The sequence below is a fragment of the Chenopodium album genome, chromosome 27, assembly GCF_948465745.1.
Source record: "Chenopodium album chromosome 27, dcCheAlbu1.1, whole genome shotgun sequence".
Lineage (NCBI taxonomy): Eukaryota > Viridiplantae > Streptophyta > Magnoliopsida > Caryophyllales > Amaranthaceae > Chenopodium > Chenopodium album.
Window position 1 is genome coordinate 29845590 of NC_137860.1, and position 27745 is coordinate 29873334.

Below are 27745 nucleotides of genomic sequence, written 5' to 3' on the forward strand. Positions count from 1 at the left end.
ATAATCATATCATCATCATATGAATAATCCTAAAGGAAAACAAATTTATACATCAAAACTTCATAAACATAAAAAAGCTGAAATGGCCAACGAAATTTGAGTTTCAACTACTACCAATTCAGCTCTGCTTAAGCTATGAGTTTTTTTGATTAATTACCAAAACCTCCACTTCTCTACATCTTCTCAAAGAGCTTCCTCACATAACAGCACACAACCAAATGCTACTTCTTCTTAAGGAGATCAATTGCATATTGTTTTTTCATATGAAATGGCGCTTGATAAAAGATGTGAAGCTTATGTTGTTCCGCCATGAGAATAGTAGCTACCTCTAAAGCTTCGGATGGAGAAATGCCATCCACTTAATCACCTTGTCCAAAACCTTGTTCACCTTTTCATCAATCCTTTGCTCCCTTTCTTCCGCTTTAGACCATGCACTAGCCATAGTCTTGAGATTAACATTGATATTTTCAAATATCTTCCCAAAATTGTTGAAAACATCATGGAGTGAGGCAACCAAATCATCATCATCATTCCTACACAAACTCTTCAAATTTACCATGTTATTTCCTTTTTCCTTAGCCTCCTTCGCCTTTATAAAGTGTTCTCCGGATTGAGTAATCGAATCACTTGCGGAAGAATGAATTGTAGAAGCCTTCGCATTTGCCATTTTTGAAGGAGTTGAATGATCATCCTCTATCTTCATGGGGCATTTTCCGGATTGACCGGTAGAAGAATAAGTGTCCGAATGAGCAGAATTCACATCTTCTTCTTCATCACTCTCGACATTCAATGGTTGCTTATCAATCTCTTGATCAATATCTTCTATAGCATCAACGAACGACTCACTTGCATCTCCGGTAGCTTTGTCTTTTGCATATATCTCCGCAAGAGTTTCATAGTGAATGAATGGAACTCCAAACAACCCCTTAGCTTTCTTATGAGTCTGCCATATAAGAGATAATACAACTAGATTAATATATTTTATGCATACACTAGTTTATAAACTAAACTCTTTGTTCAGAGTTAAGAGTTTAGATTCCGAATTATCTATCTCTCTGCTGTATGATTCAAACTAAATATTCAGATATTCAATAATAAAATAAAAGTAAACTATCCTTGCTCAGCACCTGCACAGTTGCTCACCTACCTGAACTACAAGGTGTAGACGATTTAGGCATGCCATTTATACAATTTTACAATATTAATAGTATTTTTCTATGATAATGTTGAACTACTGCATCAAGATTCAACTGCCCAGCATATAAAGATATATCTAGAGAAACCAACAATGATTATACATTATTTCATCAACACTGATAAAAGAAGCCAAATATTATTATTTTTTGACAAGCTAGAAGCCAAACATTTAGAAGAAACAGCATCATAAATATAAATTCATCTCAAGATTGGTTTATTCCAGAAACAGAAATTACACCAAAAAAAGAAAAAAAAAAGTATAATACAGGTCAATTTTAAGTTGGCTAAATTCAGATTTGTACAGGTAATTGTTAGGTCTTTTTTTTTAAAAAAAAAAAAAAAAAAAAAAAATAGGCTTTATAACAGGCTGCAAGGCTTATACAAAATCTGTTCAGCACCATATAATTTTGTACAAGTTCTGTTTTGTAAAAGAATAATAACCCTTAATAGTACTGTTTTGTACAAAAATCTGTTCAGCCTATGCCTGCAATTAAAGTCACTCCTCTTTCTTCCTTGCACTAAACCAGGATTTTTGAAACAAAACACCGCATATTTCAATTGCAATCTGAACAGAGAAGTCAAGTTATCATCTGAGAAGTCTGTTAGTATGTAAATTGTCCCTATGATAAATTAACAATCCAATCAACCAAAGATTACAACTATGCTATCAAACAGTCACAAATAGGTAGTACTGTAGTAGTGTAGTACAGTCCTACAGACCAAGCAGCACATCACCAGTAGACATTATTCTGAGAGCAGAAACAAAGAGGTGTGAAAGAGCAGTTCATACCTTCACCCATTCATCGAACATGGCCTTATCTACTTGCAACATTTTCTTTTCAGCATCCCATCCAAATCCTGATGTGGATAATGCACTATATTTCTCTGACCAATGCTTGATCCTTGACTTAATGTGGGGAACCGCTTTCAAGCCACAATTAGGAAGTACGCTATTGATCATCTCTTCTAATCTATTCATGTAACCATTCTTAAACCCATTCTCGCACTTCCACTTCGGATCACAACTCAACTCGTGCAAATATCTTATAAGAACTGCATCTTCTTCATATGTCCAATTCCTTCTATTTTTACCTCTTCCTCGATTGCTAGCCTCTATCCAAAACAAATTACAGATTAGAAGGTAGATTAGAAATGAACATAACATAAGGCAAATTAGAAATGAACATAACACAAGGCAAATTGGAAATGAACATAAGGCAAATTAGAAATAAACATAACATAAGGCAGATTAGAAATGAACATAACATAAGGCAGATTAGAAATGAACAGAACAGAAGGCAGATTAGAAACGAACAGAACAAAAAGCAGATTAGAAGATTTAGTACTGTGCAAAGTAGAAGGCAAATTTAAAATGGCAGTGGCTTCAAAATGAACAAAAACAGGAAATATATACAGTCCAACCAATCCCATTCATTAGACAATTCATCACATAAACTTGCAAATACACCTATATATATACATAATGCAATCAAAGAATGAAAAAAAAAAAGGAAAAAAAAACATACATTTTGGGTTATTGACCATGTCTACCTCTCGCCCTTCAATCCTTTAACATATCTTGGGCTAATTTGTTTCTAAAATTGGTCCAATGATCCGAAGTAGCAATACTTGTAATAAATTCCCTTTCATCATCGGAATCACTTCCGGAATCATCATCGGATTCATCCAATTCATCTTCGTTTTATATCATCCTTAGGCATGAATTTTCTAATTAGATTATGCAATAAGCAACAAGCCATCACGATACGTCCATGAGTTCTAAGAATACTCCATCTTCTTAAGTAGGCCAAAACATCTCTCAATCACATTTCGCGCCTTAGCATGTTTCATGTTATAAATCTCCTCGACACTTTCAAGTTGTCGATCCGTCCATTCCTTTAAATGGTATCTTCGGCCTCTATATGGAGCAAGAAAGCCCTAACAATTCGTATATCCCGCATCAACCAAATAATAATTACCTTAAAAGTTATTAGAGAAAATAATTACTACCTACCAAAACTAACAAAACTTATATACTCACAAAAAAATGAGACCGTTTGGTCTACAAAGAACATTGCGAAGTACACGCATATCGCCATATCATGGACCGAATGCATATTGGGACCCAATACATTCATAGCAATTGTTCCTTTTCTTGTTCTATACTTGGTCGTTCTTGTGCAGGCACATTTACATTAATGTAAATCCCATCTAATGCCCCTAAACAATTCTACAAAAATCAATCAATCAAAGCCTTAATCCCAAAAGGGGGGTCGGCTAACATTAACCAAATTTGATTATTCCGTGTAGTCATTGACATAGGAAAAAATATTACAAGTACTTATAAACAAGGAAAAAAAAAATCCTAGCAAAATTTAGGAGCTTAGAAAAAACCAATACCTTGAAAGATTTCCACCTTTCATCTTCACAATCATCCGATATTGATATGGGATTGTAAAGGAGTACTTCATGCAACTTAAGAAAAGCCCTTAGAATTGAAATTGTCAACTCACGGTTTCTCCATTGTCCAATAGACCTATTCTTCTTATGGTGAGCCAACGTGTACTAAAAGGCCACTATCTCTTGAAGCTCCATGTTTTTTATTCCACTCAAACCCCCAATGTCTCAAAGTATCTCACAAATAATATTGAAAGTTCTACTATTAACACGAAGCTCACTCTTGCATTTCACATCACTCTCCCTATAAAGCCCTCTTGATACTAACATTGGTAACAATTTTTTGTTTCTTTTCCTTTCTTTTGATTGAACACCCCTTATTGTAACAACACACATCATATGCCACATCCAATACATCATCAAAATAATGATAACCATAATACATCATCAAAATAATGATAATCATTGAAATAACTCATTGTTTTTGTTTTAGCTTTTTCTTCTACATGGAACGCATATCGAGGCATTATTGTAGAAACCTTGAAAAAACGGTCCAAAAAATATAAGTATTAATATAAACAAGTAATACATGTTGGGAATATAAACTTGCTAATGTTTTTAGTTTTATATTAGTAAACAAAATTTATTCAACATTTAAATGGAATATATAAAAAAATCTTATGTGCTAAATCTTTTTTCTTATATACAACACAAAATTTTATTGTAGTATTTTAATATATAGAATATAAATTATTTGTAAATTAAATTCCATCAAAATAATTTTTAAAGTTTAATGATTATTAATTACTCATACTCGGTATGAATTACACATATGCCAACATAAAATTTTGACTAAGCTAATATTATCAATAATGTAAACGTTGATAGTTGAAAATCAAACTATACGTTGAGACAATTAAAACAAGATAAATATCCATATCAACATGTTCAATGTACGTGTAAAACACCAATATATTAGTCAAAGTGATTTATGTGAATAGTAAAAAAGTCAAAATAAGACACTTACAAAAACCGGAAGGAATACACTTACAGCCAGGGCCGTCCCAACCAATTTAGGGGCCCTGTGCTATTTTAAATTAGGCCCCAGTGATTTTAAAACGTATAAGTTTAAATATGAAATAATGCTTTATAGTTTTTAACTCATTGCATTTAACCTTCTTTTTTTTACATGATAAAACACATAAAACTTATGTTTTATTATTAAGTTTATGAATTTAATAATAGCGTTTCAATTTCAAGTTTAACCCATATATTCCTTTTTTTTTTAGAGAAACTATATATATAGATATTAATTATTTTGAATAAATATGTTTATCAATTAATTAACCTAAAATATAAAGTTTGATTAGTTTGCTTATTACATTAAAAAAAAAAATTAGCAAAACTGATCTGGCCTTTTAATTCCCTAGACTAGTGATTATATTGAACAAACAAAAAAGAATAAAAAGAAAAAGAAAATTAAAAGTAAAAGTAAAATAGAGGTTAGAAAAAAAAAAGAAAGAAAAGAGAATGGCAGAAAGTTTTTAAATGTAAACTAAAATTATATAAAAAAAAATAAATAAATAAAAAAAAATAGACATGGGGGCTCGAACCCTGGCACAACAACCCAAGACTAAATGTCTTACGTATTCAACTGCTACCAACAAAGCAAATTGCACTTACATAACATATTGCACATTTATTTTTCTTATAATAGTAACAATGGCTTTTTTTAATTGGGGGCCCTCTCAATTTCGGGGCCCTTTGCTATGGGTCTCTTTGCACAGGCCCATAGCCGGCCCTGCTTACAGCAACAAAACGCATAATACTATAAAAACTAACCCAGTTTGTTTGATTGACTGTTCTATTTTTATTTTTTTGGATCCGGTGCTACCCTTGGTTTGAACTCCTGGATCTGTTGATTGACTGTTCTATTTTTATTTTTTTGGATCCGGTGCTACCCTTGGTTTGAACTCCTGGATCTGCTGCTGCCCCTGATGATCCTGGGTTTCACACCAACTTCACTATCATATAAGTTTATAGACAAAACATTCAACTCGAAAATCGCAATTACATTACAAAAAAGTGAAAAGCACAATTCTTCAAAGAATAGAATTATTATGAATGAAAGAAAGTGACTCACTGGGAGCATTCTTGAGCCCATTATCCTTGCTACTATTGTCAAGAGACGGAAGACTCTTCTTCAACTCTGAAAAATAATTATGACTCTGCTTCTCCTCATCCTCCAAGGCTGAAAAAAACATGAACATAGATCCTTAAGTCCCCATTTCAAGAAGAGAGCTTTAACATCAAACATATCAAATATGTTCACTGCCTTCCATGTCTACAAAAGGATTTCACTTCCTCTAGCATTTCATACTTTTCTATTTTATATAACACATCTTAAGCCCAGAATTATCATGCCAGGCCTTCCATGCTTAAACCAAAAATAAACTAAAATTATATTCAGCCTTGAATATAAAATGAAACAATTTTCTACCCACCTACCCCAAGTCCCCAACTTAATCCCACACACAAGATGATCATAAGAGATAAGAACTATGAAATAACAAACTTCCGTAAATACATAAATCAAGTCCACGGATTGAGAATAATACATCATTATAACGGAAGCATTGAATCAACCAACATCCTTAAGCTCAGCAAATTCGCTGAGATAACTAAAACAGTAGAGTGTTAAGTCATTTCTTCAAGCTCAAACAAAAACTATGAATTCATTCTTCAATACACAACACTTGAATATAACAATCCCAAAACCAAGCAAAGTCCATTAGCATTTTTTTCCACAGGAACATTACAGATGAAAATAAAACAAGATGAGATTATATGATATTACCTAGCATCAGAAAGCACCACATAGGTGTATAAACACTACTCTTACTTTGCTATGTCCAAAAAAATAACATTAATATGAAGTTTCCCACCTAGGATAACAAAGCAAACTAAGGGTTTTGACAATTGACATTCCAATAGAGTGTGACCAATGATGAACAGAAAACAACATCCTTAATCCATCACAGTAAAACTTTTTCTTTCAAATGTTTATTCAAAAGCAAAAAAATCATACCTTCTACCCAAACTAAGCATCATCCCCTCCAAGTCGTATATTTATGCTTTTAACAAAGAAGTCTGCCAAATGCATGAACATAGATCCTAAAGTTCCCATTTTAAGAAGAGAGTTGTAACCCCAAACATCAAACAGATCATATATGTACACGCCTTCCATGTCCACAAAAGGATCTCACTTCCTCTAGCATTTCATACTTTTCTATTCAATAACACATCTTAAGCCAGGAATCATCATGTGAGGCCTTCAAGGCTTCAATGCTCAAACCAAAAATAAACTAAAAATATCTACAGCCTTGAACATAAATGAAACCATTTTCCACCTACGTACCCCAACTTAATCCCGCACTCAAGATGATCATAAAAGCTAAGTACAATGAAATGTTAACCTTCCTTGAATACATAGATCAAGTCCACGGATTGAGAATAAAACAACATCATTAAAACTTAAGCATTCAATCAACGCGCTTGAGCTCAGCAAATTTGCTCAGATAACTAAAACAGCAGGGTATTAAATCATTTCTTCAAGCTCAAACAAAAACTATGAATTCATCCTTCAATACACAACACTTCAAAATAACAATCCCAATACCAAGCAAAGTTCATTAGCAATCTTTATCCAATCATGGGGATTCACACCAACCTAACTATCACATACGAGTAAGTTTATAGACAAAACATTCAACTCGAAAATCGCAATTACATTACAAAAAAGGTGATAAGCACAATTCTTCACAGAATAAAAACATTATCAATGTAAGAAAGTCACTCACTGGGATCATTCTTGAGCCTATTATCCTTGCTGCTCTTGTCAAGAGACAAAATACTCTCCCTCAACTCTCTAAAATATGGGTCATGAGTGTCCATTTTAAGGCTTTGCTTATAGTTATTCAACGACATCTCAGCACTCGTATTACTCCCATCTACTCCTGTCCCCTTCATTTTTCGCAAATTCTCTCTAAGTGAATCAAACGATATACTCCCAGTATTTTTCCCAGCATTATCATTAGGGTTTCCGGCATTTCCGGTCTGAAACTTCGTCTGCTTCTGCTGCTGCTCCAAACCCAGCGATTGACGGCGAAACTCCGACAAATCCTTCTTAATCTCATCAAATGAAGCAGCATTGTTGGGATTCAAAGACCCTTGAGGATTTACCCCAATATTCGAATACTTAAAGCCCGAAGTTTGCTGTTCTTGTTCAAGCTGTTGTTCAAGGTGTTTTAGCTTGTATTTGATACCATCAAAGTTAGATGAAATGGGGTGCGGTTTGTCGGGGGGATTACCGCCGTCATTGTTGTTGTTGTCGGAGGAAGAAGATGAGGAGTAGAGGAGAGAGAAAGTGAGGTTAGAGGAAGTGGATTTGAGGAGGAATTGAGAGGGTTTTTGATGGTGGGATTTAAGGTGAAGAGCTAAAGACGCCATTGATGAATGCTTGAGTAGTAGTAGCAGGAATAAACCCTGAAATTTTGGGGAAGAATGAAGGGTTAACCTTATAAATTGGAAGCCATTGAAGAAGCTTAACAAAGGTGGTTACCTGAAGTTGTGTGCAACAGTGCAACGGTGCATTTTGCCATTTTAATTTAGGTGGGCATATGTTTGTGTTGGTTTTTTTTTTACCCTATAATGTTTGAATTGGGTTGCTCGAAGGTTGACCCAAATACTAACTCCGGTCCAATTTACTCGCAACAAGAACTACTATTTGTGAGGCTAAAATATTCCCTTGTTGCGAATAAATTGGACCGGAGGTAGTATTTTTGGTTGGACTAAAGCAAAAGTTACAAAAAAAATTAATTTCCATATACACTCCACTCCACCTTAATATGATATTGTCCATTTTGGGTCAGAATATGTTTTTAAGTACCTTCCCAAAATGACTCATACTAATGTTGTGTGTTTCCGGTTTCCACTTACAAGGAAGTCATCCCTTCCTTATTTCTTCCATGTAAGATTTGGGATAAACAATCCCAACAAGGGGTAGTTGTTCGCTAATGCAAAATTGTATATAAAAAAAATGGTGTATTAAAAACACATTTCAACAACAACAAGATCTCAATTAAAAATACCCCGTTCTTAATACATCACTATTTTATACGTAGTATAGTTTACTCATAACTTGTTAAAGATTTGTATTTGAAACCATGAAAGGATCGAATATAAATAATTTTAGTAATAGATGTAGTATTTAACAATGTCACGCATGACCGTTAATATTGTATTATATTATGTTGTCAATTCTTGCTATTATGCCTAAAAAAAAGAATCAAATGTAATAAAAATGCATGTTATTATACATTGTTAATTACTTTGTATAAAGGTCGATTTCTCTCTTGATGCAGGTTCTGATTAATGTGAAATTGGCGTTAATCATGAAGGAGGTGTAAAGCTGAACTTGAAGAAATTATAGTAACATTGTATATTTATCATGCATTTTGTAGTTTTATCTTAAGAAGAAATAGTATATTATTGTGTTATTATTATTATTATTTTTTTTTTTTTTACAAGTGTGATATTATTGAGTATATGTATATTATATTCTGATATCGTGCATTTTGTAATACGTATTATTTTGTTTAATTTTTTTTTTTTTTTTTTTGACGGGATTGTTTAATTGGAACTTTTTTTTTTTTTTTTTTTTGAGGGAGTTTAATTGGAACTTAATTGATTGCATCTTTATCTTTTTTTAGACGAGAATGCATTGAGAGGGTTTCATCCATTAGCTGCCATTCTGGCAATAGTCACTATAGTTAGAATGAAACTCGATAAAGTGAAACTATTTTTGTTGACTTAAATTATTTTTACTAAATTTAACAAAATTTATTGAAGTGAAAAAAAAAAAAAAAAAAATTGAACTAAACTATTTTTATTAATTCCCCATTTTATTACTGGTTTTTATTTATTGGACTTAATTTTAGGGAAACAAAATTATTTTCAATAAATACTAAGTATTTAAATACTAAGTTGAACAAATCCTATGACTTATATACTAAGGGTCTGTTCACATTTACTGAACTAAGCTGAACAGAATTGAACTGAACTGAATGGAGCTGAATTGAACTGAACTGAACTGATTGGAGCTGAACTGAACTGAACTGACCTGAAATAGATATTTTATGAGAGAGGGAAGCTGAACTAAACTGAACCGAAATTAAGTAAATGTGAACAGTACCTAAGTACTTATTATTATTATTGTTACTATTATTATTATATCTCAAAAACGGACAAAGTCATAAACCTAGAAAAAATAATTAGTGGAAAGTCGAGATACAATTCGAGGCCCACTCCTCGAGCTATAGCAAATCCTATTTTGGGAGTTGATTAGAGTATGTATAAGATCTATTTTATCAAAATAATTTGATAACCTAAATTAGAGAAAGGTTAAATTAGGTACTATATATATAAATGATTTTGATTAATATATATAAATTATTTTGATTAATATATATATATATAAATTATTAAAGATTTAGGGTTTACAATCTCCAAAAGTGTTTAGAAGGCATGAGTTTTTTCACCCAAACAACTATTCATATGTGGATCTCAAGTTAAATTAGAGTTAACTCACAGATTATATTGCTTCGGATGAAGATTTTTATAAAGGCGATCGTTGATCGAATCTGCGATGTAACTAGTTCTAAGGTGAATTGTATTTGTATTGGAATTTTAGATTTCCTCGGAATTGTTTGTAATTGTCATTTGGCTACCTTTCATTAATGAAATCCTATTCTTCACGCAAAAAAAAATAATAAAAATAAAAAAATAAAATCATTACTTGATCTCTTCCTCGAAGTTCATACTAAGGTGTGTTCGGCGGTAGCGTTTGAGTAGCTTTTAGTGGTTTGACTACTTAACAAAAAAAAAATGTAAGGGCGTGTTCGGTAAAATATAGCTGTGAAGGTAATTGTAGCTGTGGAGGCAGCTGTTAGCTGTGTAGGTAGCTGTTAGCTGTGAAGATAAATAATTTAGATATGAGTGTTCTGCAAAAGTAGTGGTTAGGGTAGCTTTTATAAAAAGTTAGAAATATTAACTTTTGAAACTAGAAGTAGATGTTGAAAATTTAATTTATAGTTTTAAATATACAATAATGATTTTTATATGTAACAGCTAGTCGACCACTACTTTACCGAACACTCATACCTAAATTATCTATCTTCACAGGCTCACAGCTACAGCTTGACAGCTAACTTCACAGCTAACAGCTACTTTCAATGCTATATTTTGCCAAACACGCCCTAAAAAGAGGTGTTAACCGAGAAAAATTGAAATTAGTCCACATGTCATATGTTGCTTCTCCTGACCTCCTTTGCTGGTTACCTTTGCATTCCATGACATCATAATGATTAAAATGTGGCACCCTTCTAGCCTCCTTTATTGGTTTTCATTTCATACCATCGTAAAGATAACGAAAACAGATGTATTTAGAGTTAAAAGATCACATTTGGTGATTAAGTTTTCACAATTTTACCTTTTGGTGGTCAACTTTGTTTTCATTGTAATTTGGTGTTTGAGGTCAACTTTTCAGTGACATAACACACCTAAATTATGTTTAACTCACTTTTAACCACACTTGGTGATCAAGTTTAACTCACATTTGGTGATCAAGTTTTTCCCCCCAATTTAATTAATGTCACCAGAAAATTGACCACAATCACCAAACTGAAATGAAAAAAAAGTTAATCACCAAAAGGTTAAATTGGTGAAAACATAATCACCAATTGTTATCTTAACTCGATGTATTTACTCAATAAAAATTGAGCCCTTAATTATTTCAAGGTCCTTCAAAAAAAAATATAGAATAAAATAAAATAAAATATTTCAAGGTAATAAAACATATAAATTTTCCTCAAACAACAACAACAAACAAAAAAAAAAAAAAAAAAACACCAAACATGTTAAACATTATAAATAAATCAAGAACAACAACTCGTTTATTTCTTAAATTTGAGAACATAATACATAGAGAACATAACAACACGTTATAACATAATACATAGAGAACATAATACATGTTATAGCCCATTGCACCGTCAAGGCCTAACAACACGTTTATTTCTTAAATAGAGAAGATATCTTATATCTATAAATACATGTAATAGCTCAGTAGCGAGCTCACCCATCAATTTATTTAGTATTTCACATATCCCGTTAAGCTCCCAAATCAATCATCTCTAGTACTGCATGTTTGTCAACGTTTTGAGTAGCAGCATTCAAGTAACTTACCCTGACAGTAGTAAATCTCTTAACAAACCAAGTTTTGGACATGTTGAGAAGTGCAACGACGTTAACGTCACGCACAACAGCCCTAAACATTGCACCAGCGTTGGTACTGCCGCGAGGATCATTTTCATCAACAACAATCCAATCATCGTCACCAAGCCTCCAAAACTTTCCGAAGTAACTCGATTTTATGCAAAGTGTACCATCAGGAGCTTGGAACACCTCGTGGGCGACCCTAGGATCATCAAGATTGTCAAATGAAAATTGAAGAAGCGGAACACTACTTAGCTCGACTGCACCTAAATATTTGCCATTTTGTCCCTTGAATGCAACATGCTTGGGTATATTAAACATGTTTACGAGAGTGAAAACATCATACGAGTCTTTATTAGTTTCATTTGACCCTGCTTTTAAGCATGAATCAAAAGATGCATCGTCCTTCCACAAGCATGCATAATGACCAAGTTGGACATGCATAAGTCGCATTTTTTGTGTACCATCATCATCACTTAGATATATTGGCTTGAACAATGTACAGCTCCAATTGGATTGATTTTCATCTGCATTGTGGGCTGATGCACTAATCCAATCGTGTGCAGGCGACCACCTATAAATAAACATACAGTCCAGTATTAGCAGAATTATCAAAAATATATAATTGATCATTTGTTCTAATGTCGTTGGATTAAAATAGTTCTAAATCGAGCAAAATCATACCACCAGATACTCGATCTAGTTAACCTGAGAATTCAGATCAAGATCCAAAACTGAACATGACATATTGACATACATGATCTAGAGATGATAGATGTGACAAGAATATAACTCACAGTGCAAATTATATATTGACCTAAACCGGCCTAATCCAACCTGAACATGAGAATGACCCGAACCAAAACTAACTTATTAAAACTCGGATTCACACGTACAACTCATCAATACCGACCTGACCAGATTCAACTTAACCTATTACTATTCAAACTCAAAGTTGATCAACTTGACTTGATATTGACTAGTCAACCCGTATTCAACTTAGACATCAACACATCATATATATTCTTTATCTTATTATATACGTAGTTACATTACTTACGTACATGCTCCTTTTTAATTAAGAAAATATCGAACTATATCGTTGTTTCAAACAAAATTATATCAAGTTCCACATGACTCGAAAATAATACAAACTAGAACTTGATAATAAATTACCCGATCACCTAAACTTGACCTGATCTTAAAACTCGATCCGACAATAACCCAACCAAACAAAATTAAAAAATGCATACCTAACAAAATATTTGTTATTGTAGCTGGATTTGAGATGGACAAGACCATCATAAATCTTGGATGGCTCAATTTCAAAGTGGGCAAGTTGATCCATTACCTCATCACCAGCAAACTCAAGAAGGCCATATGTTTGACTATCTATGTCATTCCTATAGCGCAGGAATTTGTTATTGTAGGCTGATTTTAGACAGACTACCGTTGTTGGTACAGCCGTTGTTGGTACAGATGCCATTTTTATTTTTGAATCTCTCTCTCTTCCTTATATTACTTTCTACTCGTAGTATTGATTTATTTTCTTTGCATAGCTTGTTCCAAATTGCCATACTATTTATACCCACTTTTTATGTAGTTACGTAGAGTATCTGGACTATCACTCCGTACCAAAATTGCAATTTTCTCCAAGTGGATAAGCTCACGTGTTTGGTGTTTCACATATTGTTTGAATTGCGAGTTACACGAGTTGTTACACGAGTATGTTACTGTACGTACTTTTTTTTTTTCGTTTTCTTGCTTGTCCCTTTATTTTTGCTTTAATATAGTCATATGATATCTAGTTATATTTGCCTTTGATATATATCACTAATATCAAGTTTTTATAATTTTCACATGTATAAAAATAAAGATAAATAATTTTAACGATGCATGTTGAAAACCATGGAAAAGTCAAATTGGGCAAAAAAAAATAAGGACAAAGGGAGTACTTGCCAGTCTCTAATATTTTTTTTCTTTAAAACAAATATAACTCTATTTCTATATGCCTAAAAATTATAATAACTTGATTTTAATAAACTATACAACGAGATAAAGGCCAACATGACGCCACATGTTGACTAAATTATCTTTACAATTAAAATTTTTAATGTATGACACAATTTGCAGTGGAGCAAAAAAAAAAAAAAAAAAAAAAAAAAAAAGGGGATCGAGGAAGTATACTTTTAATTGTAGTCTAGAATCATGACACTTATGTATGTATACAATTGACGTGTCAGTTATGGTCCACATGTCATATTCAACTATACAAGTAAGCTATATCTTTTATTCTTTGTTTTATTTTTTGTGTTTTTTGTGTTTTTTTTAAGGTGTATAATAACTCTTTATCTTCTTGGATACGATGTAGGCTGATTTGTTGGTGTTTGTGCGGTTGTTGTTGTCGCAAGTTGTTTGGATACTTGGATTGGTCAATTGAGTCGGGAAGGTGGCGCGGGTGGCGGTTGGTTGGGTTTGGCGTGAGGTTAGGGTGGTAGGTTTGGGTGAGTGAGGTCAAGGTCAAGGTCGTGGTTTGTGTTGGGTCTTGGGTAGTGGCGTGAAAAACAAAGAGTGGTGGGCAGGGGCGGAATCAGGGGGGCTAGGGTAGGCCATGGCCACCCCCTTGATTCTGTAATAAAATTATTTTCCAATTAAGTTATTAATGTTTTGTTGTTAGCCTAGTCAGTTTAGTTGAAATAAGTAGGTGTTGTGTTTATATGTGGTTGCAAGTTCGAATCTTGCTAGCTACATTCTTAATTTTTTTTTTAAGTTCTTTGGAAAAAAAACTAATCCCAAATTGTGATAAGTTAACGTATTATTCACGTGCTTTATTAATCAATCTTGGCCCCCTTAATATAAATTTTCAGGTTACGCCACTGGTGGTGGGTGACGTGAGAAACAAAGAGAAAGGGAGAAAGAGGAGAGAGGAAGAGGGAAAAAGAGGAAAGAGAAAGAAATCTTGGCTTATATTATGTAATTGTATGTACTTTGTATATAAGCCAATAAAAGTAACATATTAGCCAAATAATATCTGATATCATTTAACATTAGGAGTATATCAGCCAATAAGAGGAGTATATAAGCCAACAAAAGATACATATAAGCCAACACGAGGAGTATATCAGCCAACAAAAGATACATATAAGTCAACAAGAGAAGGATATCAGTGAACAAAAAATACACATAAGCTAACAAGAGGAGTATATCAGCCACCAAAAGATACATATAAGCCAACAAAAAGAATATATCAGTCAACAAATGAAGCATATTGCTATTAGCCAACAAATGAAGTGTATCAGCCAACAAAAGCAACGGGTAAGCCAACAAAATAAAACGTGAATACTTTTGTCAAATCTAAGCTCAATTTGGTCCCTTAAGAATCAAAATAGCCCCCAAAACCTTTAACGAAACCATTTTCAACACGCAAATCGATAAAAAAATATTATTAAGTGGTGAGTGGGCCCCACTAACGGAATTTGTTAATGGCAATATAACGGCAAGGTTACTGTATAGAAACTAAATGTATTTTGAGGTTACAGTGTAGATTTTTCAAAAAGGGGGACACATCGTAAAAAACGGAAAGTTAAAGGGTTATAATGTAGAAAACCCCTTTTTTTTTTCTCTACAAAAAGTCCATTAAAAGAAGAGCAACTTACAACTTAAGAAGGTTAAATTGAACAAATAAAATAAAAATTGTGACAACAGACAACGCACCAAACCTAACACAGTAACACACAAACCGAACAAGTTTTTAACGAGGCAACACGACTAAACAATCCCACAGACAAGTCTTGCCTTTCAACCATAAGAACACAATAAATTGCACATGAACATAACCACCTTTGAAGTAGAGATGATATACGTAGTATTACATTATACACAAGATGACCCCGTTCCCAAATCAATCATCTCTAGTATTGCAAATTCGTCAACATTTTGAGTAGCAGCATTCAGGAAGCTTTCCTTTTCATTAAGAGTAAATCTCTTACAAAACCAAGTTTTGGACATGTTTAGTAGTGCAATGACGTTAACGTCACGCACAACAGCCCTAAACATTGCACCAGTGTTGCTACTACCGCGAGGATCACTTGCATCAACTACAATCCAATCATCGTCACCAATCCTCCAAAACTTTCCAACATGACTCGATTTTATGCACAGTGTACCATCAGGAGATTCGAACAACTCGTGGGCGACCTTAGGGTCTTCAAGATTGTTACAAGAAAATTGTAGACATGGAATCCCTTTGTGTTCGAATGCACCTAAATATTTACCATTTTCCCCCTTAAATGCAACATGTTTGGGTAAATTAAACAATGACTCCCAATTTATGAAAGTGAAAACATCACATGAGTCATTATCAATTTCTTTTGACCCTGCAAATAAGCATGAATCAAAAGGTGCATTGAGCCTCCACAAGCATGCATAATGACCAAGTTGGACATGTACAAGTCGCATTTTTTGTGTATCATCATTATTATCACCGAAATATATTGGCTTGAACAATGTACAACTCCAGTTGCTTTGATTTTCATCTACTTTGTTAGCTGATGCAGTAATCCAGTAGTGATTAGGTGACCACCTTAAAAGGATAAATCAAGAAATACTCCATTATTAACATAATTATTAGTAAATAATTGATCATTATTAATACTAAAGTTTGAGTAAAATTGTTAGTATCTGATTAATTTTTATACTACGTACCTCTGTTTCTTATTATTTAAAATGATAGCTTTGACATAAAATGTGAGTAGAAAGTATCTAATCGTTGCAAATAATGAGAAATAGAGGTAGAAAGAGAATTTTAAGGTGAAAGAATTCACGCCCTCAAAAGCCTTGGGTGGGATATTATCCCAATTTTATAACATGACCTTTAAGTCGTGAGATCAAACCCTTATTACTAGCCGTCTAGCCCAATGGGTTAATTAAAAAAAGAGTGCATACGTACCTGACCAAATATTTGTTATTGTAGCGGGATTTGAGATGGACAAGACCATCATAAGTGTTGGATTTCTCGACCTCAAATTGGGCATATGGATCCATGACATGGTTAGCAGCAAACTGAAGAAGACCATGTGTTTGAACATCTTCATATTTATAACGCAAGAATTTGTTGTTGTAATCTGATTTCAGACAAACTATCTTCATACCTTCAGCCATTAGTGGTACGGCCATTATTTCTATCTCTTTCTCATCTTCCATTGTTGAATAGCTTCTACAAAGTACTAGTTTTAATTTTGTGTGGTCATTGAGATAATATTCTTTGCTTAGCTACTTCTAAATTGCCTTACTATTGATAACCTTCTTTGAAATTTATAGTGATGAGCCCAAAAGTTTTACATATTGTTTGTTTTGTTCGAAGTGTGTGTTACACGAAATCACGAATAAGTAACTTTTTGTGGTCCCTCAAGCGAATAAGCTTGATTACTACACTTTAAAAAGTACTAGTAATATTATGATCCACTTTATATAAGAGAGATTAAAGATGGATGTGGTTAATTTGTGGGGGTACACATATATATTGTGATCCGGTTAAATAACTAATTCGCTACATGTTATGTCATGTTAAAAATTTAAAATAACTCACTTAGGGCCTATTTTCTTATGTTGAAATTCAGTTCAGTTTAATTCAGTTCAACTCAGTTCATTTCAGTTTAGTTCAGTTCAGTTCAGCTTAATTCAGTTCAGTTCAGTTCAGCTCCTAATTTCCTTCTCTTATAAAATATTCATTTCAGTTCAGTTGAGTTCAGTCAATGAGAACATGCCCTTAATTGCTGCATGTTGTGATCTGATGTGTTAAAAGTTTTAAAAGAACTATTTAGACATGTCAAAGTTCACGTGATCTCATGTCATGCCGTGTTGTGCTTACGCCATCGAGCTTCAAAACCTCAAAATTTCCTTACAACAAACGTGGATTATGACTTGCACCGATTTCGTAAACTCAAGCCTACCACGGACGTTTAGACAATATATAATGATCATATATGGTTTCAAACGACATTATATGACCCCCGAGATGTATCCCTTAGGGTCTCGAGGCTTTTCGCCACTGAGCCGCAAAATCTCAAAATTTCCTCAAAAAGCGTGGATTATAACCTTCAATTTTGTAATTTTTTTTACCTTTTTTCGCCCGATAATAAAAATTGTCGAGATGTTTACCATGATCCCTAATACCCTATAGGTGTCCAATTGGGTCGTTGGAATCATCCAGTATGCCCTTAAATGGTCATTATACCCGTTCACAACTTGCAGTGATTTCGTAAACTCAAGCCTACCATGTACGTTTATAACAACATATAATGATCATATATGGTTTCAAACGACATTATATGACCCCGAGATATATCTCCTAGTGTCTGAACACTTTTTTCCACCGGGTCCCAAAACCTCAAAATTTTTTCAAAAAATGTGTATTATAGGCGGTATAAACTATATATGAGGGAGTAAAAGCAATTTCAATTTAACAAAAATGAGATGAAGTAAACAAGAGTACAAGACGTTAAACTACACATTTATGGTCGTTTTCAAACAGGATTTAGAATTTTCAACTTTTGCCGCCAGTTTTAAGAGGGAGACTAGGAGAGTACCGACTCAAACATTCTCCGCGCTCACTAGTTCCTTCCTCAACACAACAACACACAACTTCAATGGAAGACGAAGAAGACCTAGTTTACCTAGCTTCCGATCTCTCCGATTCAAGCGAAGAATTTCAGGTTGAAGACGACGATGAAGATGACGAACTCAACGAAGTATTCGAAGTTGCTGATGAAGAAGAAGATGATAAACCTGTTAATTTTGTCAACATTAAAGACAACGATTTGAAGTCTCAAAATGTCGCTGCCTTAATTAGGTATTTCTCTCTTTTCACCCCCGAAACCCTAATTTCATCCTCAATTTTATCTGATTTTGTATAATTTTCTGTTTTTCTAGGTTTTATTGCGTTTTTTTTTTTTTTTTTTTTTATTGAATTTTGTACTAACCTAACTGTTAATTTTTCTATTGGGATGATTTTAGCTAGTTGAGAATTTAGGTAAAATGTAATGAGTTTTCCAAATTTATTATCAGTTCGTAATTGTGCTTAATTTTTGTGAATTATAGAGGGAATCTCGTTGCGGAACGACAATCATCGCTTCCACGAGTTCTTTCAGCAAGGAAGCCTTTTAAGCCACCATTTGCCAATGGTTGGAGTAAATCCAATGAGGACTTACTCCGGCGGCTTTCGGCTCGTAAACGATTTGTCCCATGGGGCGCTAACAGCTCTGATGTGGTTCCATTAGTTAAATTTCAACCAATAGTAGTTGAAGAGGATGATGAACAGGAGGAAGTTGTGAATTTGCCTCCGGGGATCGAGCCGTTGGTTTTGTGGCAACCTGAAGAATCTATGGATGGAGGGAGTGTTTTGACCCCTATTAGTGTTGATTCCTTGCTCGTTCGATTCCTTCGACCCCATCAAAGGTATAACTCTTCATCTGATGTAACGAAGTTACTTGGTTACCTTGGCTTTATTGGTTGGTGGTCTTAGCACCTTGGCATTGATGGAATGGTATTTGATTCAAATGTGGTTAAGACTGCTTGTTGAATTTAGGACAAGCTCAAATAGCACATTTTAATTCTGTCCTCTAATTGTTTAATCTTACATTCTAATAAGAAAATTTCTCAGTCATGATTGTCGCGGTTTTCAAGCATTTAGACCTACTTTCTCTTCGATGCTTGGTAAAATTGTTTGTAATTTCTGATTTCTGAAAGTTGTTATAAGCAGAGAAGGTGTACAGTTCATGTTCAGATGTGTCTCTGGGTTACAAGCTTCTGCCAATATCTTCGGATGCATTTTGGCTGATGATATGGGGTAATACTCTTTTCTATTGTCCTCGTTTGTGGGAAATTATTAAGGATGGTATGATAATTGTAAGAATCTTTTGTGCAGTTTGGGAAAAACTTTGCAATCGATCACATTGCTTTATACTCTTCTCTGTCAAGGATTTGATGGGAAACCTATGGTTAAAAAGGCTATTATAGTTACTCCGACAAGTCTAGTAAACAATTGGGAGGCAGAAATCAAAAAGTGGGTACAGGATAGAGTTCATCTTATTGCTCTATGTGAAAGCAGCCGAGAGGACTGTTTATCTGCAATTGAGAATTTCACAAATCCTCGCAGTAAAACACAGGTGAAGTTTACCAGGATGGTTTGGTTGGTTTTATTCTTCCTATGCACCAATTTTAATTGATGTTCTCACAGGTGCTGATTGTTTCATACGAGACATTTAGAATGCATGCTCCAAAATTTAGCCATAGTGGATCATGTGATCTCCTTATATGTGATGAGGCTCACAGGCTTAAAAATGGTCAGACGATCACAAACAAGGTATGTGTAAGTTTGACTACTTCAGGCAATATTTATAAACTTATCTGTCATATTGTGTCTTTTGGAATTTTATTTCAAATCATGCGTGTCTTACTTGTGTGGCAGGCATTGGCTTCACTTGTATGCAAACGACGCATCTTGCTTTCGGGTACACCAATGCAGGTTCACAATCTTTTGATTTTGGAATGTCACATGCCTTCAATCCACCCCCCCCCCTCTCTATTTATTACAGCCTTGCATTTTTACTTGCAGAATGACCTTGAAGAGTTTTATGCCATGGTCAATTTCACTAATCCAGGAATCTTAGGTGATGCTGCACATTTTCGGAAGTATTATCAGGTATGCATTTTCTTTATTCATTTAGTTTACTTTTAATTAGTTTATTTATGTTTTTCTTCTTACCATTAATTTTTGATTTAGGTAATGCACAACAGTAATATGCACTCAGTGATATTAAAATAAAATAAAAAAAATCCTTTGATGACTGGATATTTAGTGACATATCTAAATGCTGCTTGAACTACATGCAAATTATGGTTACTGATTTACTTTAGCTACTTGTAATCATCTCACATAACTTAAGTTTTCAATGTCTTAATAAATTGCGTGTGTGGCATAGAAATTTGCACATGAGAACAATCTTTTGGTTTCAACCATTACTTCAATGTGATTTTGCATGTTATCTGAGGTGATAGTGTGTTTGACTTTGATCTCCTTTACTGATTGTAATGATTTGTGATTTACAATTCAAGGCGCCTATTCTGAATGGAAGAGAACCCACAGCCAGTGATGAGGAGAAAAAGGTTGGTAATTCAAGATCAGAGGAATTGAGTGACATAGTAAATCAGGTAAGGTTTCCTATTAAAATGGTTTTCCTCAAATTAAAAACTACATATTACAATATTACTTCACTTCTGGTGAAAAACAGAGAAAATTAGTAAAAGGGTGGCCAATCTTAGAGTGATGTGGCACCAGTTGTTGCTTTTGAAGAATGTGAATTGGCTAGTAGACTGTTACTATACTTTGTACTTAATACATTTGCTTATCTATAAAGCGCTTTTTATTTATCAATTAAAGAATTTGCACCAATTACTCACTCTTTTTCTAAAGTGCTGACTGATTCTTTTCTTGCCTTTCTCCCAGTTTATATTGAGAAGAACTAATGCCTTGTTATCGAATCACTTACCACCAAAGGTATAACTGTTACAGCTCCAGTATGTGTTACTATTTGTTTTATATAATGCAATAAGTTGATTCACTTGATTGGGCTACTATTGGACCGTCAAGTTCTTCTTTTGTCTATTTGAGATAGATATACTTTGAGAACTTCTTCATTAAATTCCGAGGAACACCTAAAACAATGGTGCTATATATCTTAGAGTTTAGACGGATCATGGACGTCAGTTTCCACCAGAAATATTCTTGTGTTTTTTTACTCCAAGGCTTATGTTACTCTATAATCTATATATATGCTTTTTAAATGTGGAATGTAAAATGCATTTCTTATGTAATTAAGTAATTTATATGTGCTTCTTTGTGAGTTTGCTACTGAAGTATGATAATTTAGATTTTGGATATTGCAGATAGTTGAAGTCGTTTGTTGCAAACTCACCCCATTGCAGTCGGAGCTGTACAATCATTTTATACAATCAAAGAATGTGTGTCTTCTCTTGTTCCTAGTCAAATATGGCGTCTCATTTTCTCTTGTCCATTGTGCAAAAAATACTGATTATTTCTTTTACATCATCAGGTGAAAAGGGCTATTACTGAAGGAACAAAACAATCTAAAATTTTAGCATATATTACAGCTCTCAAGAAGCTCTGCAATCACCCAAAGGTATTAAGTTAAGTTGTTAAAGGAAAGTCTCTTTATGCTACTGATAGAAATTTAGTAGCAGCTATACAAGCTGTCAGGTGTGGTACTTTTGCAGCCTTCATGTAAGTAACTTGCATAAGTTTGGATGGATCCACCGATCCACGTTTTGCTCTCCTATCTTATCCATGTACATGCATTTATAAGGCTATGTCTTATATTAGACCTGAAACATATACCCCTGTTTCCATACATTGATTTTCTATAAGTTGCTGAAAGCCTGAAAGGTTACCCCATTTATAGATTCTCTTACTTTAGTGAAGGGTTGGAAAATGTCTTAAGCACTGTAATTTTACCAAGAGCATTAGTGTCAGCATTTGGAATATATAGAGCTTACTGTAATGTCACTTACTTCTGCAGCTTTGCTGTAGTGTGGTTTAATGGGGTGGAAGGTTGAATGCGTGGTTACATTTCCAGACTGCATCAAATAAATGATCTTGGTTTATTTACAGACTATTGCTGTCTCAAAGGATCATTAGATAAAATGTGAAATGTTGATTGACTAAGGAATACAATTAATACTCCAGATAATATGTTTGTAATTATTAAAAAAAAAAAAACCAATACTAATTTAACACTTTTCTATTTCTATCAACAAAAAAGTTAGGGCCCCACTCTATCTCATTTTCAGGAAAAAATACCCACTATTTTTTATCACATCTACTTTGTCTACAGCTATCTCCTTTCACTCCTACTTTTCTAATAGAATAACAATTGATAACCAAACGACAATGTATCACCTAAAGGCCAAAACTAATATGGGACGGAGGGAGTACAAGCTATACTTATTTTCTTACTGTAAATGTAATTTAAGAGATTGATCATGTCATTTCTATAAATTAAACCAATCTCCTTGTCTCATTTTTTTACTGGATTGGAGTAATTGGAAAGTGACTACAATTAAGGCAGAGTAATTCTTGTTATAGAATTGTGGCATCTATAATCTGCTATTATTGACATCTTCTTGTAATATTCTTTCGATAATTTGGAGGCTGTTGGAGCCATAAACTACCGATATATATTTACAATTAATGTTTGTTCAGTAGACTTTAACCGAAGTTTATCTCTTAACTCAAGCAGAGGATGTATTATTTTGTCTTTCTTTTTCTCTTTTCCTTTCGTTTTTAATTCTTTCTCGTCCTAAACCCCAATCTGTCTGCAGCTCATATACGACACAATAAAAGCTGGAAATTCAGGAATAGCAGGCTTTGAGGACTGCTTGAGCTTTTTCCCTCCAGAAGTTTTCTCTGGAAGGTAACTCCTTGAAACACCCCAAGGAAACTCTGATATTTTTAAACCTCATTTTTTAAGATCTCCATATTATGCATCCAGATCTGGAGTTTGGAGTGGGGGTGATGGCCTTTGGATTGAGCTATCCGGAAAAATGCATGTATTAGCACGTTTGCTAGCTCAGTTGCGCCAAAAGACAGATGACAGGATAGTACTGGTCTCAAACTACACCCAGGTTATCATTTTTTTCTCTGTTCTCTATCAATTGGAGTACCTTATATTCTAAAATGCTAGGCAGACTAATGATTAGACTAGTCTTCCTTGAGACCATGCTTGTTTAGTGTGGAATTCCAACTTAGTAGGATTATCCTTTAGAAACCTCATATAAAGGTGGACTTACTGCTAATTATATCTTTCTATCCTCTTCCCTGGAAGCCCCTTTCCCCTTGCAAATGTACTCTACTGCTGTCTTTTGCTTCGTATCTGTTTTTTTATTTAGCTGATTATCTATTGTGATTTCAGACCCTTGATCTCTTTGCTCAATTATGTCGTGAGAGAAGATACCCTTATTTGAGGCTTGATGGATCAACGTCGATCAGCAAACGACAAAAGCTGGTCAACTGTTTTAATGATTTTTCAAAGGTCACTATTTTGTCCATAAAAAACTACATAAGAAGCTTTTTTGTGAAGAACTCTCATTTGTTCAAGTGCATTGCAGGATGAATTTGCTTTTCTCTTAAGTAGTAAGGCTGGTGGTTGTGGGCTGAACTTGATCGGAGGAAATCGATTGGTCTTGTTTGATCCTGACTGGAACCCTGCCAATGATAAACAAGTAATATAATGTCATATTGGCAGATGTATTTCTGTTTTCTCTTTCAGATCTATTGGGTCCAGACTGGAGCATTGTGTCAGCGTTATGTTTATGTTTGCTTGTAGGCTGCTGCAAGAGTTTGGAGGGATGGACAAAAGAAGAGAGTTTATGTTTACAGATTTCTGAGCTCTGGAACCATTGAAGAGAAGGTTTTGTTTGACACATCTCTCATTTTACTCTATGCCTTTTGAGAAATTCAGGGACTTGATTAGTTTCATCTTTCAAGTACTTAATATGCATGAATGTGCCTTTGGATGACTGCTGATTTATGGCATTATTCCCAATGACATTTTTGTTTATTCCTCCCTGTTTTGTCATAAAAGGACTGTTCATTCCTCAAAACTGTATATAATCATAACTTTAACTTGAATTATTAAGATGACTTTTTGAATCTTAAATCATGTGCAAAGGTGTACCAGCGTCAGATGTCAAAAGAAGGGCTTCAGAAAGTTATTCAGAAGGAACAAGGTGGTTGTGATAAGGTAATTTAGTAGAATAATCTCATTTGATTGCATTTTGTATTTGTTCCAATGGCGAGTTCACTGTTTTTCCCCCCCTTTAATTCAGGGGAACACCTTTTCAATGGAAGATCTACGTGATCTGTTTACCTACAATGTCAATGCAAGGTATATAATGTTCTACGTTTACAACATTTGCCAAAAATGGATGTTTCATATTATTGCAACAAATGTTTTCTTTCCTTTTTAATTAGTTATTCTCTCTCTCCTCATCAGATCCATCTCTCTCTCTCCATTTGACACTTGCAAACAGATTTTACCTTGTAGCCTGTGCAACGTTCTAAAGTAGCAAATAATAAGAAATGGAGGGTTTTTTTTTTTTTTTTTTTTTTTTTTTTTTTTTTTTTTTTTTTTTTTTTCTCTTTTTCTCTTTTCTCTTTTTTTTGAAGACAATTTACAAATGCTGTGAGCATGTGAATCAATTGTGTGGTTAAAAAATCAGATGTTTCTCGTCTGAATTTCACTTAACAATACCTGAAGTTCCTTCTAAAATTCATTTCGGAAGTAGTTTAATAGATTGTGCTAAATCACAAATGTTCAATTTTGAATTTAAGCCTGTTTAGTACTCCCTCCGTCCCCAAATGATAGTCCCTTATGGGCAAAAATCACGGGAATTAAGAAACTTAAATAAAAGTAGTAAAATTACATTGGAAATATAAATTTACATTGGGTATGTAAAATAGTAGAGAGAGAAAGTAATAAAAGTACATTGAAAAACAAAATTTACATTGAAAAGTTAAATTTGCACAAATATTGTTGCAATTGGAGAGAATTTTGATAAAAAAAAATTGATATTAATGGTACTTGAAAAAAGCAAATGGGACTATCAATTTGGGACTAAAAATATGTCATAAGGGACTATCATTTGGGGACGGAGGGAGTATTATTTAACCCTGATGCCTTAAGTCCATAATGACTTGCTGCACAATATTTTGGCATCAGTTAAAGTGTTGTGTGCTTTTTACAGGTCTGAGATTCATGAAAAGATGGATTGTGTTCGATGTAGAATTAGTGATACAACTGATACCATACAAAATGGCATGCTTGAGAACAGAGTGGAGGTCGATTGTATTGAATCAAACAGTGAAGGTTACCAATCTGGCCAAAATACTGATGATATTGGTGGGTTTGCAGAAATTTCTGGATTGCATGTGCTGAAAAGTTCTCAGAAACAGGTAGCTTTTCTAAAATTTCTAAAGAATTTGCCTTTCTTTAGTCTTGATTGCTTAAATATTTTGTTGGGGCTTGTTTTTAGGTGGGGTCTCCTTCTGAAGAAGATCTGCTTAACTGGGCTCATCATTCATCTCCCACTTCAGTTCCCGATGTTCTATTTCAAGCTGCAGCTGGTGATGAGGTTAGTCAATTTTGTAAAGTATTTCCAAGTAGCTTATGAAGTTTCGTCACCCTATAAAATCGTTTACAAGTTGAAAAGCTTTATTAAAATGGATTTAACTGCTAATTTAAACTCTTGTGACGATTTTTGAATCTATTTTTAATTATGCTTTTCCTGTCTTTGCTAAACTGATTTTGCAAAGAATAGTTGTATTGAAGGCCAAAAACTTTAAGATTATCCTTATAAGTTCTTTAATAATGTTAAAAGTCCAAAAGTGTTGCCAGACATGCATGTTCAAGGAATATCAGTTAGAGTAATGTAACAACGTGACTGTAAGTTTTACAATATGGTAGCTGTTTGTGGTAATGCAGGTCACTTTTGCATTTACAAACCAAATAGACGGGAAGCTTGTCCCCGAAGAATCCATGCGCCCCCCTAAAGTACAAGGTATAGAGGAGAGTAGGACATCAGTCAATTCGAAATGGTCCAATTCAGAGGGTACTCTGAAGCACAAATTTTCAAAGTTATCAGAACAACAATCATCTTTGTCACATGGTAGAAATCCTGTGAAGAAGTTGCCACTGGTGTCAACCAAGCCTATACAAGTTGCACCTCTGAAATCAATCAAAAGTTCTTTAAAAGATGTGACAAATCTGTCATGGAGGTCTAAGTCACCTCTCAGCAGGCAACTACCTCTGAAAAGACCATGTCATGTTAGAGAAGTCGTTGATGTTGTGGACCTGCTGTAATTTTGCCCGGGCTGCATGGCTCTTTGAGAGTGGGTTTTGGTGACGGTTACCTTTCTGGTGGTATTAAACAGTTGAGGGCATAAAGGTTTATCTTTACCGGTCTACTTGTAACCAGTGGGAATTTCATGTTCCAATTTGGGCAGTTTCAGGACTGTTTTTCTGGGAGGGTGAGTTCTACAATAGCTGTACTTGTTCATGAAGTCCTGCACTCCTTTTGGAGATACTGTCCTCAAGTCTAATTTGCATTTGCTCCAAGGCTCAAAGCTAGGATTTAAGGTGTAATGACATGATGCACTAGCTGTATTGACAGAAGACACAAATTTTACCAGGAATTATAGCTGAGCTGACACCCAGGTGTAGCAAAGAACTGTACAGCCCAGCCATATGAGTCTGCACTGTTCGGTGTGTACCACAGTTGCTATTTGGCGTATTTGTCTTGAGAGTACAGTATATGCACTGTATCCTGAGTATAGTCAACGGGGAGTTCAAAGGGTGGTATCTTGGATCTGTTGTGCATTGATACTGATAGTAGCAACATCCAATAGTCGTCGTTTTCCCCTCTTTTCTTGACGCTCAAGTCTTCCCTTTTATGGTAAAATATTTCACTTATACAGCTATACTTCACTTCCTTCAACAGCAGTAAACTAATTTGTAACCCTATGTAATACAAGGATTGTTCACAATCTTAACATTATACGTAGTTCATTATACTTCATAAACATGTACTCTTCATATTGAAACTGGAACAACTACAAACTGGAGCAACTACAAGTGTTTGCACCAAAAAAAAGAACAATTGACGTATGCTTACCTACGCATGACACAGTATACACTATTTTCATTCTTTTTATGTCACTTGTAGATAATAAGAAACGGAGGTA

General features: G+C 34.1%; 4 protein-coding genes across 4 annotated transcripts; 1 reads left to right on the forward strand and 3 right to left on the reverse strand.

Moving 5' to 3' along the window:
* Positions 1-328: 328 nt before the first annotated feature.
* On the reverse strand, positions 329-3023 carry LOC145620008 (uncharacterized). The gene is made up of 2 exons (XM_081674672.1): positions 1988-3023; positions 329-943 (listed from the first exon to the last, which is right to left on the reverse strand). The coding sequence occupies exons 1-2, from the start codon at positions 2360-2362 to the stop codon at positions 329-331; spliced, it is 990 nt and encodes a 329-aa protein (XP_081530798.1). The 5' UTR covers positions 2363-3023.
* An 8561-nt stretch (positions 3024-11584) lies between these two features.
* LOC145621278 (uncharacterized) lies at positions 11585-13465 on the reverse strand. The gene is made up of 2 exons (XM_081676024.1): positions 13182-13465; positions 11585-12502 (listed from the first exon to the last, which is right to left on the reverse strand). The coding sequence occupies exons 1-2, from the start codon at positions 13412-13414 to the stop codon at positions 11824-11826; spliced, it is 912 nt and encodes a 303-aa protein (XP_081532150.1). The 5' UTR covers positions 13415-13465; the 3' UTR covers positions 11585-11823.
* Positions 13466-15755: 2290 nt separating this feature from the next.
* Positions 15756-17194, reverse strand: LOC145621206 (uncharacterized). The gene is made up of 2 exons (XM_081675946.1): positions 16877-17194; positions 15756-16510 (listed from the first exon to the last, which is right to left on the reverse strand). Exons 1-2 carry the CDS (start codon positions 17128-17130, stop codon positions 15802-15804), a joined length of 963 nt encoding a protein of 320 aa, XP_081532072.1. The 5' UTR covers positions 17131-17194; the 3' UTR covers positions 15756-15801.
* Positions 17195-18575: 1381 nt separating this feature from the next.
* On the forward strand, positions 18576-27660 carry LOC145620009 (protein CHROMATIN REMODELING 25-like). The gene is made up of 21 exons (XM_081674673.1): positions 18576-18778; positions 19027-19383; positions 19688-19774; positions 19853-20093; positions 20165-20290; positions 20396-20452; positions 20543-20629; positions 21043-21138; positions 21434-21484; positions 21874-21948; positions 22041-22127; positions 23326-23417; positions 23496-23628; positions 23916-24035; positions 24112-24225; positions 24330-24413; positions 24675-24746; positions 24832-24890; positions 25750-25957; positions 26038-26136; positions 26487-27660. Exons 1-21 carry the CDS (start codon positions 18576-18578, stop codon positions 26862-26864), a joined length of 2826 nt encoding a protein of 941 aa, XP_081530799.1. The 3' UTR covers positions 26865-27660.
* The last annotated feature ends 85 nt before the right edge of the window (positions 27661-27745 follow it).

Coding starts and splice junctions, on each gene's coding strand:
- LOC145620008 (XM_081674672.1), bottom strand. CDS start 2,362: ATGTTATGTTCATTTCTAATCTACCTTCTAATCTGTAATTTGTTTTGG. Junction 944..1,987: donor TGTTCGATGAATGGGTGAAG/GTATGAACTGCT, acceptor CTTATATGGCAG/ACTCATAAGAAAGCTAAGGG.
- LOC145621278 (XM_081676024.1), bottom strand. CDS start 13,414: ATGGCATCTGTACCAACAACGGCTGTACCAACAACGGTAGTCTGTCTA. Junction 12,503..13,181: donor AATAACAAATATTTTGTTAG/GTATGCATTTTT, acceptor GTTTATTTATAG/GTGGTCGCCTGCACACGATT.
- LOC145621206 (XM_081675946.1), bottom strand. CDS start 17,130: ATGGAAGATGAGAAAGAGATAGAAATAATGGCCGTACCACTAATGGCT. Junction 16,511..16,876: donor AATAACAAATATTTGGTCAG/GTACGTATGCAC, acceptor TATCCTTTTAAG/GTGGTCACCTAATCACTACT.
- LOC145620009 (XM_081674673.1), top strand. CDS start 18,576: ATGGAAGACGAAGAAGACCTAGTTTACCTAGCTTCCGATCTCTCCGAT. Junction 23,418..23,495: donor CCAGAAGTTTTCTCTGGAAG/GTAACTCCTTGA, acceptor TTATGCATCCAG/ATCTGGAGTTTGGAGTGGGG. Junction 24,891..25,749: donor ACCTACAATGTCAATGCAAG/GTATATAATGTT, acceptor TGCTTTTTACAG/GTCTGAGATTCATGAAAAGA.